The 14,925-nt window shown below is 53.1% G+C and overlaps 6 protein-coding genes across 6 annotated transcripts; 4 read left to right on the forward strand and 2 right to left on the reverse strand.

Annotated features, from left to right (window-relative positions):
- Positions 1-479: 479 nt before the first annotated feature.
- On the forward strand, positions 480-4,370 carry ASPBRDRAFT_203325 (uncharacterized protein; the record flags this gene model as incomplete). Its single annotated transcript, XM_067621660.1, has 2 exons — positions 480-842; positions 2,065-4,370. The coding sequence occupies exons 1-2, from the start codon at positions 719-721 to the stop codon at positions 4,368-4,370; spliced, it is 2,430 nt and encodes an 809-aa protein (XP_067482800.1). The 5' UTR covers positions 480-718.
- A 573-nt stretch (positions 4,371-4,943) lies between these two features.
- Positions 4,944-5,962, forward strand: ASPBRDRAFT_191778 (SCO family protein; the record flags this gene model as incomplete). Its single annotated transcript, XM_067620404.1, has 3 exons — positions 4,944-5,384; positions 5,459-5,783; positions 5,841-5,962. The coding sequence occupies 3 exons, from the start codon at positions 4,944-4,946 to the stop codon at positions 5,960-5,962; spliced, it is 888 nt and encodes a 295-aa protein (XP_067482801.1).
- Positions 5,963-6,094: 132 nt separating this feature from the next.
- ASPBRDRAFT_51296 (molybdopterin synthase catalytic subunit) lies at positions 6,095-6,646 on the reverse strand (the record flags this gene model as incomplete). Its single annotated transcript, XM_067626701.1, has 1 exon — positions 6,095-6,646. One exon carries the CDS (start codon positions 6,644-6,646, stop codon positions 6,095-6,097), a length of 552 nt encoding a protein of 183 aa, XP_067482802.1.
- A 1,475-nt stretch (positions 6,647-8,121) lies between these two features.
- On the forward strand, positions 8,122-9,843 carry ASPBRDRAFT_118048 (carboxylesterase/lipase family protein; the record flags this gene model as incomplete). Its single annotated transcript, XM_067617142.1, has 1 exon — positions 8,122-9,843. One exon carries the CDS (start codon positions 8,122-8,124, stop codon positions 9,841-9,843), a length of 1,722 nt encoding a protein of 573 aa, XP_067482803.1.
- A 539-nt stretch (positions 9,844-10,382) lies between these two features.
- Positions 10,383-12,865, forward strand: ASPBRDRAFT_203329 (uncharacterized protein; the record flags this gene model as incomplete). Its single annotated transcript, XM_067621661.1, has 5 exons — positions 10,383-10,443; positions 10,501-10,628; positions 10,691-10,977; positions 11,040-12,234; positions 12,286-12,865. Exons 1-5 carry the CDS (start codon positions 10,396-10,398, stop codon positions 12,863-12,865), a joined length of 2,238 nt encoding a protein of 745 aa, XP_067482804.1. The 5' UTR covers positions 10,383-10,395.
- On the reverse strand, positions 12,584-14,890 carry ASPBRDRAFT_61916 (uncharacterized protein). Its single transcript, XM_067628342.1, has 2 exons — positions 13,783-14,890; positions 12,584-13,721 (listed from the first exon to the last, which is right to left on the reverse strand). The coding sequence occupies exons 1-2, from the start codon at positions 14,725-14,727 to the stop codon at positions 12,933-12,935; spliced, it is 1,734 nt and encodes a 577-aa protein (XP_067482805.1). The 5' UTR covers positions 14,728-14,890; the 3' UTR covers positions 12,584-12,932.
- Positions 14,891-14,925: the final 35 nt, after the last annotated feature.

Consider the following 14,925-nt stretch of genomic DNA (forward strand, 5'->3'; position numbering starts at 1 on the left):
TGGAGTATGTCCCCGCTTGACTTTTGAATTATTGCGAACAATTGATCAATTAGATGCGTAAATGCGTTTGATCGATTACCCAAGCATTCATCAATGCACTCGGACATACATTATGTAACGGTTCTCGTCAACAGTGGCTTTTTGTTGGAGTGGTGAGACTTACTGCAAGGCAGCTCGACAGGTCTGAAACCGGGTCGGACGGATTGCCTCCCTTGAACTCAATTAATACCCGACTCAGAGGGCCCTTGCCGATGGCTTGTTCTTTTGTAGATATTTGCCTTTTAGCTATTACCCCGAAAGTTCACAGGTGTTGGAACGTCCAGGTCCAATTTCCACCAAGAGGCTGAAATTGTTACCTGGACCCCACGATCAACGCCGAAAAACCTGTTTTACGAACCTGTTTAATAGGACTGGTAGCTCCCTCTCAACGTAGGTGCCCTGGTTCAGTATTTCCACTTGTCTTGTAGGAAACGAGACAAGACTGATTCATCACATTTGCTCCCCTTCCGAGAAACCTCTCTGATATATTTTCCGTGTGGTGGTACGGCTTATTGTGCGACCGTGGAGGAAGAAGCCAACGCTCCCTCGTCATCATCATCACCGATGGGTCTGTGCTCCAAGATGGACCCAGAGTGGAGTTGATTCGAATTGCCGGCCCTGGCCGTGTCTATGCTCTGGGAAGTCTGGCACAGATCATCAAGGGGCCTCTCTGCTTCGTATGATGCCAGTCATTAACCTTTCTCGAGGCTTCCAGATCAAGAGGCGAGGCTTCTCGAGCGAGAATGACGGCCTGAACCACCACGCTGCCAGTGACCTGATTCAGGGCCAGGGCCACTGGCCAGGTACCTGGTGGTGCTAGTTGGCAGCTACCTAATCATGGCGTGGAACTAAGTTAATCCCCAATCAGGACTTGCCAGCACACCCGCTGGGGATTGGGCCATTACTACGACAAGGCTTGGACTAGCGTTGATTTCTATATATATGTCTTTCCGACGGGGCCATGATGCAATACATAACTATGGGGCAGAATTGATATCATTGCCGTGTAGTACGGCGTCCATGGCCAGTGGAGGGAGGAACGAACGGTCGGCAAAATCGATGGATGGATGATTCCATTGCTAGAAGCCGATGAGCAACGGACTTCAGCAAATTTAGCAGACAAAGAGAGACATGAATTGCCTAACTGAATACCAATTGATTCACCTTGGGTAGATAAATGAGTTTGTTGTCCAACCAACGGACCATCTGAATCATAGTAGTCTATCTGTGCGACCTTTGCCAGTGGAAGGTGGGAAGGTAAGGCGTGTTGTAGGGATTATCTTGGCCTGCAGTGTTGTGAATCACTGCCATCGGCGGGTCAACCGTCCTTCTTAAGTGCCTGTGGTGAACACCCAAAGCTGAATCCAGTGCAGTTGGGGGTGGTCGTGCAGATCCAGTGGTAAGTCTGTCTCTTCATCTATCGGGAGGGTGGATTTTTGGGTGCCCGGCGCGACTGACAACGCGCTCCTCAGTCGATTTTCCCGATCTTTTTCCCGTTTCAATTTCCCTTCCTTTCCACCTCCGTCGCCCGCCTCACACTTCGCTAGCTGTTCTTCATACAACTCAGACCGCTGCTATCCGGCCTTGAATCCTCCGCGGGAGCCATTGGGCTTTCTTGCTCTGCTCCATGACTGCTACGAGCCTCTAGCGGTGCTCGTTGCGGTCTGCAGGGCGCCTCTCTCGTACAGGTAAGATCCCGTCGCTGCAGCGTCTTCCCGATTTCCCAGCCATCGTAATTCTGCGACGGCGCTCCCTATTCGACCAGCCACTGCCTCCCAATCCCCTCTTCTTCTCCATTTGTGTGGCTCGCTCTGAAATGCTTCCACGCGCCCTTGCCCGTTCCTCCGTGTTTCGAGTGAAAATACCCACTGTGCAGCATTCTCTGTGCTAACCCACCGGTCTCACACACCAGCGGCGGGTTCATCTTGTGCGCTGGATACTGTTGGAAGCGCTGCGTATTCTCCTGACACGCTGTCAAAGCCACCCTCTGATTGCAGGGCTCGCGTTCCTGGTCCCATTCTGTAGGGTCGGATTCCCAATTGACACCCACGTTGTCGTCGCATATCCCGTTTCATCCACCTCCATCTTCAGCGGTGTCTCATCGCAATCGCGCCGCCTTTGACGAGACCTACGACGTTCACGACCCTACAACTCTTACGACCCTTCCACCGCAACGCCAGCAGCAGGCTGCTTCCCGTGTCCTCCCTGACTCTACCCTTAATCCGTCACTGCGATCCTCGAGTGCTGTCGGAAGCGCCCGTTCCTTACGCAGAACAGCAAGACTTTCCCAACGACCTCCGTCGGTAGATGTTTCCGGGCGTCCATCGCAGGTAGAGCAGACTATTCCTGTGGTCGTGCGACCCGTGTCAGAACACCCAAGCGGAATCGCTGCTCTGCGTCCAGCACTGTCGGAGGCGCAGACCGAAGAAGACGACGAAGAGGCCGACTCGGAAGCTGAGGATTCCGCCCGGCGGCCCGGTGAATCGTACTGGCCCCATAGGACGACCCGTGTCTCCCCGCGCACTGCGTCAGCCATTCTTTGGACCTTGGAAGAAGCACTTCGCAAACCTTTTCCGTTTACGCTAGACTGGGAAGAAGTGAATGCGCCCATGTCTGACGTCGCAGGTGCCTCCGGTCCGTCAGGCTTCGGAGCCAATGGCCGTACTCAGAATGGATCTACTCGTGCCACTCAAGGCCCGGTCCCTGTTAATCCACACCCCGCAAGTGGTGTGCGGACGCCCACAGATATCATGAGGCAGCGTCGGGATCGAGAGGCTCGCAAGAAAGCAGAGCAGGAGGCGAGGGATCGGGAGCAGGATGACATTGAGCGCAGACAGCAACAGGAGCAGAATAGGCCCGGTCAAGCTTATGCTGCTGGCGTTGCCGGTGACAGAACTTCGCAACGAAGGGCGCAAATGCCAGAGCGGTCTGCCACGACCACGAAACGACCAGAGCCCCAGGCCTCTGCGTCTATTCCTGGAACTGGTGGTGCACATGGACCTAGACCGACTACTTCAGCCGGGCAGCCCAGTGCATCTCAACAGCCTCACGCTGCCCCGCAGAGCTCTGCAGGGTGGTCCAAGCAGCCAACCCAGGCGGCGTCGGAGCAGCCCAGCTCCCAAGCCCAGCAATCCCGCCGCATTCCGTTTCCTCACGCCTTCGAACGATGGGAAACACTCTCGTCTCATTGGGAGGGCTTGACAGGTTACTGGATCCGCAAGCTGGAGCAGAATAATGAAGCGCTTGAGCGCGATCCTCTCAATCAACAAATGGCGCGCCAAGTGACCGACCTTTCCGCCGCTGGAGCCAACCTCTTCCATGCCGTGGTCGAGTTGCAGCGCCTGCGGGCCTCATCCGAGCGCAAGTTTCAGCGTTGGTTCTTCGACACTCGTGCGGAACAAGAACGCTCGAAAGAGTTGTTAGCGGAGCTAGAGCGGCAGGTCAGGACCGAGAGACAGGCTCGGTCTGATGCCCTCACCTCACTGCAGAAAGCCGAGAGCGACAAGTCACGCGCCGAAGAGCTGCTGAAAGAAATGCGCCGTGAGTTGCAGATTTCCAGAGACGAGGCCCGGCGCGCTTGGGAGGAATTGGGTCGGCGCGAACAGGAAGAACGTGACCGAACTACATCCCTGCGGAACGGAGAACCTACATTAGTCGGAGGCGTACAGGTTGTACCTATGATCCCAGGGCCCGCCAGCCGGCATAATACCAACCGCCCGCCAACCCGAGAAAGCCCATACGCCAGTGGTGAGAGCGCAGCGAGAACCACAGCGGTGACAGAAGGTCAATACTACGGCGACAATCCCGCATCCCCTACCGGTACCGATCCGTTTGTAGAAGGCCAGAGGCCCCTTCAGGAACCTCCGTCATCCTCCCCAGAAGCTCAGAGACAATATCCGGGACATTTCTATGAGCAGGGCGCCGCATATCCCCCTCGGCCAACATCTGAGAATGATGACCGCTCCTACGGCCCCAGCGTTGCCAGTAGCGAGCAAGGAGAAGAGGAGGCCGGCGGCAGCTACCGCCGCAACCCGCAGGGTCAGTCAACTGCTTACCAGCCTGCCATGTCCGAAGGGAGCGACGAGTATGAGCATGGGTCAGTAGAGGAAGGTGGATACCCACCCAGCTCTATGCCCACAACATCCGGGCCTCACTACGGAGGCTACACCCAGTCTGTCGATTACAGTGGCTCGGGCTGGGGTGTAGGGACCGGTTGGGAGTCCGTGACCCCGCGCCATAGGCATCCTACGCGTCTCAGCGATGTCATTGAAGAAGAGGAACCACGGACGACTCCAAGTCGGGCCAGCTTAGCCAGTCGAAGTGTACAGTGAATACTCCCGACTTCCTCCGTACATACCGTTGGAGCAGAAGATTCATGTTTTTCTTTCTATTTCTTTTCGTTTATACCAAGTGTCGCATGTTTTACGTCTCGCACCGTGTCAAAATACCACCTGTCGTTTCGCTTCCTCGGATTTTCTACTTCTATACTCATTGTTCCATCATATCAACCTGCGTCCTTGTTCCTTCGGCGACCACAATTCTCATAGCAAGCATGTACGACTCTGCCTGGACAGGACCCGTGTCATTGGACAGGAGATCAGGTGTAATTTGTAATTTTACCACTCATAATGTCTTTTCAAACCACGATTACAGCAGTATATGGGTTTGCATCCAGTTGATAGATGAATCAAAAGTTATAGCACAACGCACGTGACATGTTTTATTTCTCCTGCCTCAGGCGTAAACGCTAAACCACATCCAGTAAACATGGAAATCCGGACCGAGCTATCGAGACTCGAGACATCCAAACCTCCGCCGCGGACTCCGAAAACCATCTCCCAACACAAGAAAACTCATCCCCTCCCCAAACCCGGGCGAACCATTATAACACACAAAATCTCATAATGGCATCAACAATGAGATCTATGAGCCGGATCCTAACAAGGACCTCTCGCTCCGCCCTCTCTCCAATCGAACACACCGCCGCGCTCAGAAACCCGACCGCCAGCTTCCTCAGAGCAACCAGCATAAGCAGCAGCAGCAGCAATGCAGGTATCCGCCGCTCATTCTCGACCTCTCCGATGTGCCTTCGCGCACGCACAATGGGCCAATTGAAGGCGCGGCACTCGACGGGTCCGTTCTCGTGGAAGGCGGCGCTGCTGTTCGTGTTGACGGGCGGTGGGATGATCATTTACTTCCGGATTGAGAAGGAGAGATTGGAGCGCAAGCGCATCGCGGAGATGAGTAAGGGTGTTGGGAAGCCGAAGGTGGGAGGGCCGTTTACGTTGAAGGATTTGGATGGGAAGGAGTTTACGGCGGAGGATTTGAAGGGGAGGTATAGTTTTGTGAGTATCCTTCTTTCTCTTTCCCTTTACAAGGTAAAAGGAGATTGAAGCTAATGGTTTGGTATTCTTTTTAGGTTTACTTCGGATTCACTCACTGCCCTGATATCTGCCCCGACGAATTGGACAAAATGGCCGAGATTATTGACAAGGTGAAGGAGGCTACCAAGGGCGAGAATGTCTTCCTGCCGGTGTTTATTACGTGCGACCCGGCGAGAGATACGCCTGAAGTGCTGCGCGCTTATCTGAAGGAGTTCCACCCGGGTATTATTGGGTTGACGGGAACGTATGATGAGGTTAAGCATGTGTGCAAGCAGTATCGGGTGTACTTTAGTACCCCGAGGGATATTAAACCTGGGGAGGATTATCTGGTTGATCACAGTATTTACTTCTATCTGATGGGTATGTTCTTCCCGCTGGGGGATTGCTTGAGCGACGCGCTAACTGTTTGTTTGACAGACCCGGATAATGACTTCGTCGAGTGCATCGGTCGTCAAGATACCCCCGAGTCGGCCACGAGGACGATCATGGAACATATCAATGACTGGAAGCGGGAGGGCAAGCCTCTTAAGAAGGACTAGTGGTGTCTGCCTGCCTGCCTGCCTGCCTGGATGTGTATCATAGACAATACCCTACTCTGTGACTGTAAAATAAGACTGTCAATTAGCATTCCTAACCCTCACCTACTCTGGTATTGTCCACTCACCTACAACTTATACCCTATTGACCCCATCTTCCCCCCGTACCAACCTCCCCTCCGCATCCCGATCCCTATTCGCCCTCCACTCCCCCTCCCCATCGACAAACACCTCCTTCTTCCAAATCTCCGCTTTCTCCTTACACAGCTCCAACACCTCCTCGCCCGCCCTCCACGCCGCGCCACGATGTCCCGCACTCACCGCAATCACAATACTACTCTCCCCAATGGGCACATCCCCCAGTCGATGTCCAATCACCACCCCTAACAGCTCATGCTTCGTCACCGCGTCCTCTGCGATCTTCGATAACGTCTTCAGCGCGAGAGGCGGGTATGCCGTGTAGCTTAGTTGTGCGACGGGGCGGTCTTCGAATGAGTTGCGTGTGGTGCCGAGGAAGAGGACATTTGCGCCGGCGTTGGGCGAGGAGATCTGGGATAGTGCGCGAGTGGGGTCGAGGGGGTGGTAGGTTAGGGTGATGTGCGTGTTCAGGGTTGGGTTGGTGCTGGTGCGGGGGTAGGTTTGGGGGTTGAGGTGGGGGGGTAGTTGGTTTGATTCGGTGGAGGACATTATGGTGTTTCTTTGGTAGTACTTTCGATATGAGGGAACAGTACTAGTTGTTTGGGTTGGTGAGGTGAAAGTATGATGGACTTCGTCTCTGCGATGGAGAGAGATATTATGCTGCTTGGTGGGGGGAAGAGGGTAACGGGAGGTGTTGGTGAGGTGGATGGTCGCTTGAGAGTTGTCGTGGGAAGATATTAGCGTAAGTAGATACAGTGGATGTGGTGAGGTTTAGGAAAGAGCTCTTAGAATGACATACGAAACGACAATGCAAACGAAATGTGCCAACAACTTGGGATTTAGATAGCGGCGTACCTTATCACCCACCGAAGATGCTGCGGGGAGCTGGTCAATATAGAAGGCGGTGAGCACAGCTTCGTTTTATAGGTGGTTATCATTTCATTAGTATTTACTCCCTACTGCCGATAGAATGAACATCATGGAATCAAATCTTCGAATGAGTGATATCTACCATCAGGATTGATGCTTGAGATCTCATCTTCTTTTCAGTTTCAAGATCCCTTCCCTAGCTTTCTTTTGGAAAGACTCTGCTACATGATCAACATTGAAGCAAGAACTACAGATGGATTAAATCATTGCTGGACCTATCACGAGCGTCGCGGCACTGTGACTTGATATCCTTGAGCACACTCCTCATCGTCATGACTGCATCCGATCTCGGACAGGAGATTTGTGGGGGAGGAGCGTGGGGGAGCGCGCGCAACTAAGGGGGCTTGGGGTCACCTTCAGTCCAAATCTGGAGAAGAACTCCGAGGCAGGGATTCAGAGGGTCTCTTGCTCTTCTGGGCTAGAGGGTCAATCCTTCAGGACATGCTCTGCTTCGCTGACTGGCAACACGGATGGAGCTAAGCTTTGAGCCGCCTTGACCGCGTCATCAATTTGCGGGGGAAAGCCATTCCTGACGCCTCCAGGTTCAACCACCAGCTTGCAGGCCGCAGTGCCGGTAGAACGGCAAAAGTAAATATTCTCCGATGTCCGACGCGGCCCAGTGGTAAATGCCCTTCGTCTGCAACTCATTGTTCCTTTCTGGTGGGAAGGAACAAGCACACGGAGCCGTTCCGCACTATAGGGTCAGCATGTCTCGATCCAACCTCACCCGCTTCATGCCACCGTCTGGCATTCGGAGTTAAGATAATATCTGTCGTTCGATTGGTAGCTACCACGAGTAGTGCATGTCATGCAAAAGTGGATATGCGACGTGCAGCCAAGGAAGAGGTGATAGGAACATCGGACTTCACCTCATCTCCGTTATCCGATGTCCGTAAGGGCACCGATGCCCCGGATAAAAGCAAGGAATTTATGGACCTGCGAGTCTCAAGCGTTGGAAAAAGAGGGGAAAGGGAAAGGTAGGGGTCAGAACATGGAGCTGGGGGCCGATGGGGTAAGAGCACTGGGAAATATAAAAGCAGCTTCCATCACGGCACTGTCAACTTGGACAATATCAATTATCGTGACCTACAGCAATGGAGCTACTGGTTTGGGGCCTCGTGCTGGCCAGTGCCGCACATGGCCGTGTTATAGGCACGAGGACCCTGTCAAAAAGCTCATTGAGCTCGTCAGCTCCAGTGCAGTCCCCTACCGTCTACATCGACACTTACGAGAGCACGGTGCAGGGTAATCGATCGCAATACGTCTCTTCCGTCTACAACTTCAAGGCGGTTCCCTATGCCGCCGCCCCGACTGGGGCTTATCGTTGGCGTCATCCGCAACATGTCCCCGGATGGACGGGCGTCCGTGATGCTACAGAGTTTGCCCCAGACTGTCCCCAGCTCGGGTCGAGTTATTATAGCGAGGACTGCTTGTACCTCAACATCTGGACTCCCGACACGGTCGCCCTCAATGACGTGCAGAACAACACGGAAACCGGAATCGGCGTGGTACCCGCCTCGTCCAGCAGCCCGCTTCCAGTCTATGTCTGGTTCCATGGGGGCCGCTTTAGCTCGGGATCGACCAGCCAGGCCCTGTACGACGGGGCTGGGCTGGCCGCCAAGGGGGTCGTGGTCGTGACCGTCAATTACCGACTGGGTGCACTGGGCTTTCTAGCCCACCCGGAACTCAGCCAAAACTCGTCGAGCGGTACCTCGGGCAACTATGGCTTAGTCGACCAGCAGGCGGCGCTGCACTGGACGAACGAGAACATCGCCGCCTTCGGAGGGGATCCCACCCGCATCACTATCGGCGGCCAGTCAGCGGGCGCCGCGTCCGTGCTCGATCATCTCAACAGCCCGCTTGCGGACGGACTTTTCGAGCAGGTGATTGCCGAGAGCGGAGCCATTTCCCCTTCCAATCCCCTGATCGGAAGTGTGGCCGAAGGGTACCGCCATCTCGCCGTCGCGGAGGCGCAGGGGGTTGCATATCTCACCAGCCTCAACCTCTCGGGTATTGCCGCGGCCCGTGCCGCTCCAGTTGAGGTCTTCCTGGCTGGCGGCGATGCGACTGACGTTACCTATGCGAATACGGTCTTTGCCAATAACTCGGTCTATATGGAGCCCCCGCTGTTCCGTCCCGTTCTGGATGGCTATGTCCTGCCGGCTACCTACCAGGAGATGCTGCAACAGGGCAACCATACGATCGCTGCGGTGCTGTCCGGCGGAAACCGAGATGAGAACGGGGCAACCCCGAACCCCGGGATGACGGTCGAGAGCTATACGCGCCAGAACCAGTACGAGTTCGGCAGCGTCGGCCTGGCCGCTGAGTTCTTTCGACTGTATCCGGCGGGTAACAGTAACGGCAGCGCCGACATCGCTAGCAATACCTTCTATCAGGACCAAACTCGCATCTCCCTCTGGGAGTGGGCCAACGAATATCAGGCCGGAGTCGCGCGCAACACCTCGGGCAACAGTACCGTCAGTACCTATACCTACTACTGGACCCATGCGCCTCCTGGCCAGGACGAAGGCGCGTATCACATGAGTGAAATCAACTATGCGTTCAACAACCTGTATGCGACTGACAAGCCTTGGATGCCCGAGGACTATGCGATCGCTGACCGGCTGTCCAACTACTGGGTGAACTTTCTTCGCTCTGGGAATCCCAATGGCCCAGAGCTGCCCCACTGGCCGGCCAACAATGCCGCTGAGCCGGTGGTCATGGAAGTAGGCGATGCGTGGGAGCCAGTCTTGGTGGCTTCCGCCGAGAAGCGGTCCTTCATGAACAAGTGGTTCAGCAATTGGCCGGTGTACTGAGCGGGACACCGGACTTAGTCGGTTACACGGTTGGCCAGATAGGATCGTAATTGAACAGCTGCTTTTATGATATATAATTTATGTTCAGGGGAATAGGCTTTGACTAGGCTCCAATTCGTCTGGAAAGTGAAGTTTGATATGAACAATGTACATAGGAATTGGAGGTAGCAGATACCTGCACATCACTAAGGCGAGAGAACATAGTATGAATTATAACGATCATCCTCGTTGTTTGATCAATCTACGTCCAGATTGACTCTTTGAGTACATAAAACCACACTAAACTACCTTTGGTGGTCCGGCAGGAACATCCTTAACCCGCTGCCAGTTGCCCCCGCAAACAGGCACTAACTAATCAGCCTCGGTTAGTCTACCAGACCGGCAGCCAACGGCGCGATCTTGCATTAACTAATTACTATATCCATTGGACCGTGGATGTTCCCATTTGCGAAAAATCATATGTTTAACTAGCTGCTTCAAGCTATATACGATGATGTATAAGGCTTTACACTTTGCTTCAAGCCTATTACATTAATCAAAAGTCGAGGAAAGATGAACAGAACGCAATCATCTACAGGGAGTACAATCCGGCGAGCCAAGGTGGGTTTAATCTATCACTCGATAGTGAACCGCTAAACGCTAACTCGTGCACCCAAGGCATGCAATACATGTCGACGTAAGAAGGTCAAGTGTGATGGCAAGCGACCTATTTGTTCACCTTGCCACGCATTCAATCTCTCATGCGGGTATCAAGATGCTGTGGACCGCCGGAAACGCGGTAGTCGGTAGGTGCTACTTTCTTCGTCCAAAAGAAGCTACCGTGTATAATCCTTAACGATGAGAGTAGGGCATATGTTGAAGAGCTAGAGAAGCGGATTGAGAATATGCAGGAGCAATTGCAGAGTTTGACTAGTTCTGGAATTGGAACCCAGCGAGACCATGGGCATACTCGACAATCAACTTCGCGTTCTCAGTCGGTCGAGAGCGGTACTGACTATAGGGAGCCAGAAGATTCTGCTGAGGGAGATCAACCTTCCAGAATCTCTCGAGTGCTACCTGAAAAGGGTCTTCCTTCCACCGATAATGATCAATCTTTTGTGATAAACGCACAGGACGGAAAGATGCGATATTTTGGTTGGTTGTTATGACATCGTTTGATTCCTGTTCAAGGTTTAACCATCTACCTCCGGGTTTAGGAGCGTCGTCTGCGTTCTCTGCGTTGACCAATGCCAGAGTAAATGGGCTAGAGGCCCAGCCAGATACCGGGATCTGGCGACGCGCACCTCAGCGAAGTGCTAACCCATGGCAACTTTCAAACTGGATTCCTCATGTTCTTCAAGATAGCCTGGAACGGCGCATTTTCGAACCTCTGCCATGTAAGGACATAACGGTGCAACTGGCCAAAGAGTACTTTGCAACTTTTAACCAAGCAATTCCCCTTTTCGAAGAGGCGTCGTTCATGAGGTTTGTCAACAGACAATACTCATGGAACCCCGACGATAGTGCATCGTGGTGGATCTCTCTCAACATTGTTCTGGCCATATCATACAGAGAACGAGCCCATGCATCTTCTGGTGCCGGTGACAACTGGAAAAAATCTTTGGGACATGTCAAGAATGCCTTGAACGCTGTCGTCGACGTTTTCCTTCGAAATACTGACATCGCCGCCATTCAAGGTCTCTTAGGACTGGCGCTCTACTTTCAGGGTACACCTAACCCACAAGCCCTCTTTATGTTCGCGGCTGCAGCAATGCGTCTGGCGCAATCCATAGGATTGCATAGAGAAACCGCCTCTGGAGCTTCACCCGAGGCCGAGCAAAGGCGCAGAGTGTACTGGATCGCCTTCATTCTTGACTCAGATATTTCTATACGAGTGGGCCGCCCGCCGGTCCAGGACCTTGAAGACTATGATACATTCTTACCGACAGAGAACCCTCCCGATGGCAAGGGCGTACTAACGATTGATGGTACCAGAATAAACTTCTTCCGTCTCCTTGCTCAACTGGCTCTGATCCAGAGGCTTTTTTGTAAGAAGCTTTACACGGTAACTGTTCGTCGAGAACCAAAGGATGATGTTATCGAGAGAATCAAGTCTTGTGAAGAAGCGCTGTTGGGCTGGAAGAAGTCTCTACCCTCAAGGCTTCAACCTCAGCGTACATTTGCCCCTAAATCAAGTTATTCCCTGCAGCATGTCCTTCGACTACATTTCGCATATCATTGCTGTTACTCGAATCTCTATCAGGTGTGTATGTTTCAAGCAAACGCTATTGAGCGATCGAGGCAGGGAGCGGACGAGAATCTTGCACCAACTATTTCACGCTCACTCGACGCAGCACGTTCTGCATTGGCCCTTCTACCACTAGTACATTCGCCCGGCTCTACCTACAAGTGGTAGGTTCTTGCTCTGACCTTCAAGGAATTCACGCTGACCTCGATTCGAAGGAATATAATCTACTTTCCAGCGGCAGCATGCGTCCCTCTCGCCCTGGGGATACTCGCACATCCTACACACTCAGATGCAGGGGACGATCTCTCAATGGTCCAAGATGCTGTTAGCTTCCTCAAATCTACTGCATCTGAGGAGCCTGACACATTTGTCGACTTTGTATTGAGTATGTGCTCTGACTTAGAGCGCTCTGCTAGGAGGGCCTTTATGACGGCGCGATCTGCCCATCACCAGCAACAGGCAGCTTTGCGAAGTGACAGCAAAGACAGACCTGGTCTATCTGGTCATGGGGCTAGTCATAATCCAGCTCCCGACATTACAGACGCGCTACCGACTCCTTTTGCCAGTAATTCTGCAGCAAATGTGGGAGGCGCACAATTTGCAAATACGGTGCCACAGGGGCCCTACCCTGATATTGGTTTTCCGGGACCCTTAAACGAAGTTGATATGATGTCTAACTGGCAGTGGTCTCTACCACCATTTTGGAACTGGCAGGACCTTGTTTCAGGTGCACCGTCGTTTCCGGCTGTTCCAGGAGTGGATATACCAGAGGCCAATATGCCCGATACTCAATAACATGATTGCTTGACTCGACAGAAATTATCTCAAATAAATATGAATTACAATTCTTCACATCCACATATCAAAGCCAATTGATGTCCCTCTCATGATGGCAATGCGGGACCGGGGGAGAAGTCCATCTTGGTGTCGACTCTTCAACACCTAATCTGGCAACAGGCTTCAAGATAGTCTGGCGACCCCATGGCCCTGGCTCCTCGAATGTCGTCATGAACCTCGAGTCCTCATCCAAATCATGAGGCAGTCCCCTTTTCCAGCCATCAATGACTGGGATCAGTACCTCAGAAACGTATTGGTCAGGGGTAATTTCCTTAAACCCGAAGCGTGCGACTGTGTCTCGTACCACCTCAGGGGGGTATAATCCCACTTCCTTCTCCAGCGCAATCACATCAGCAGCAACCAAGGAGCTAGTGATGTGATATGAGCCTCCTTCAACTGCCCGTCTCTTTACTGCAATCATGGCGGCAACCGCGCCAACAATACCCGTTATCATATCAGATACAGGGAGTGGCGGCAATACGCTCTTTCCTTCCTCATAGCCTTGTGATCGGCCCATGACATATTCGGTTCCAGACGCAGCATCTCCAATTTGCTGCCAACCAGGACGCTCATGGAAAGGGCCATCCGGACCGTAACAGTTCTCGTCGATATAGATGATTCCCTTGTTCCTTTTAGATGCTATCTCTAGCATGTTGCGGAGGCCCAGCCCTTTCCGCTCTAGCGAACCCATTCTGTACCCTTGGATGAAAATATCAACATCGGCAAGAAGCTCCTGCAGGCGTTCCATGTCTTCCGGCTTAGTGATGTCGAGGTCAATCGTCCGCTTTCCCGCATTCAGCGTGAGCTGGAGTGCCTGGAACCCAAGTTCATCGTTAGTAGGTGGCCCCATGACATGGGAATAAGGCGAAACATACATTAAGATCCACCAGTCTGCTACAATTCACACGGATCACATCCGCCCCGTAGGATGCCAACGTGACGCCGATCTGTGGTCCAGCAATGATGCGTACCATCTCCAGGACCTTGATCCCAGCAAGTGGCCGCTTATCAGGTAGACCCTTGACCAGAGGGATAGGAGGCGTAGACTTGGCATAAGTCTCGGCTGTTACATTGACCAAGGGGTGTTTGGACAGACGTTTACCGAACTCCGTCTTCCTCCAGCCTTCCGGGGAGTAGCAGATGCTTCCACATAGACCATGACGGACATTGTGCATCTCAAGCTCGTCGGGCGACCACTTGATAATATGCTCTTGGATATAATCATAGTACTGTTGGGGCGTGCTGAAAGTCACATCGGGATCGATCCCCATGGTCCTGAGAGCAGCGTTTGCGTCGAGCGAGCCATGAAGCTGGTACCACACCCGGGGGTCTTTGGTCTGGTAAATAGCAGTTGCCCGACTTGCGATTCCCTTACTAAAGCCTCGTTCGTAGTCGCGTTTGAAAAGTGCACCCAACTTCCCCGACCGCGCCAGGGCAGATACATCGGAACCATTGATGTACGTGGTGAACACCGACCCGAGCCAGATGCCTGCATGGTCGGTATCGACTGTCACACTGTTCTCCGTTGCGGGCTTCCCATCACGAAGTTCCAGAAGCTCATTCGCCACGACTCCTCCCATGGCATGTAGCGCAGCTGCCATGACGGGGGACTTGATCGGACCTTGGACCATAGGCTCCGGCCGTCCTTCGAAGTGAACGGTATCCCATAGTGCTTTGTTCTGGGTGAAGCCAGGGGTTCGAGAGGCGAGAAGCTCAAAAACCCGACGGGCATCTACAGGCACTGGAAGCACAGTCTTGTCGATGTACGTGCCGGGTCCGTACACCTCTGTCCCGGGAATGGTTTCGTGAGCAGGTGTCATTGTTGCACTTATGACGAAATTACCATGAATTGTGTAGAAGAATGGATGGAGGAGTGGCTTCAGAATAGAAGAGAAGATGTCATAGAAATAAAACCCCCTGCGTTAGCTGTCATATTCATATAGGAGACAAAGAACGGTCCGGACATGCTAACTCCACGGCCCGCGGGGATTTTAAGGCCCGAGGCCCACGGCACAGTG

Source organism: Aspergillus brasiliensis (genome assembly GCF_001889945.1).
Source record: "Aspergillus brasiliensis CBS 101740 unplaced genomic scaffold ASPBRscaffold_2, whole genome shotgun sequence".
NCBI lineage: Eukaryota > Fungi > Ascomycota > Eurotiomycetes > Eurotiales > Aspergillaceae > Aspergillus > Aspergillus brasiliensis.

Excerpts from the sequence above, each read along its gene's own strand:
- ASPBRDRAFT_61916 (XM_067628342.1), bottom strand. The coding sequence starts at position 14,727 with ATGACACCTGCTCACGAAACCATTCCCGGGACAGAGGTGTACGGACCC. Across the intron at positions 13,722-13,782 it reads GCAGACTGGTGGATCTTAAT|GCACTCCAGCTCACGCTGAA; the intron begins GTATGTTTCGCC and ends CTTGGGTTCCAG.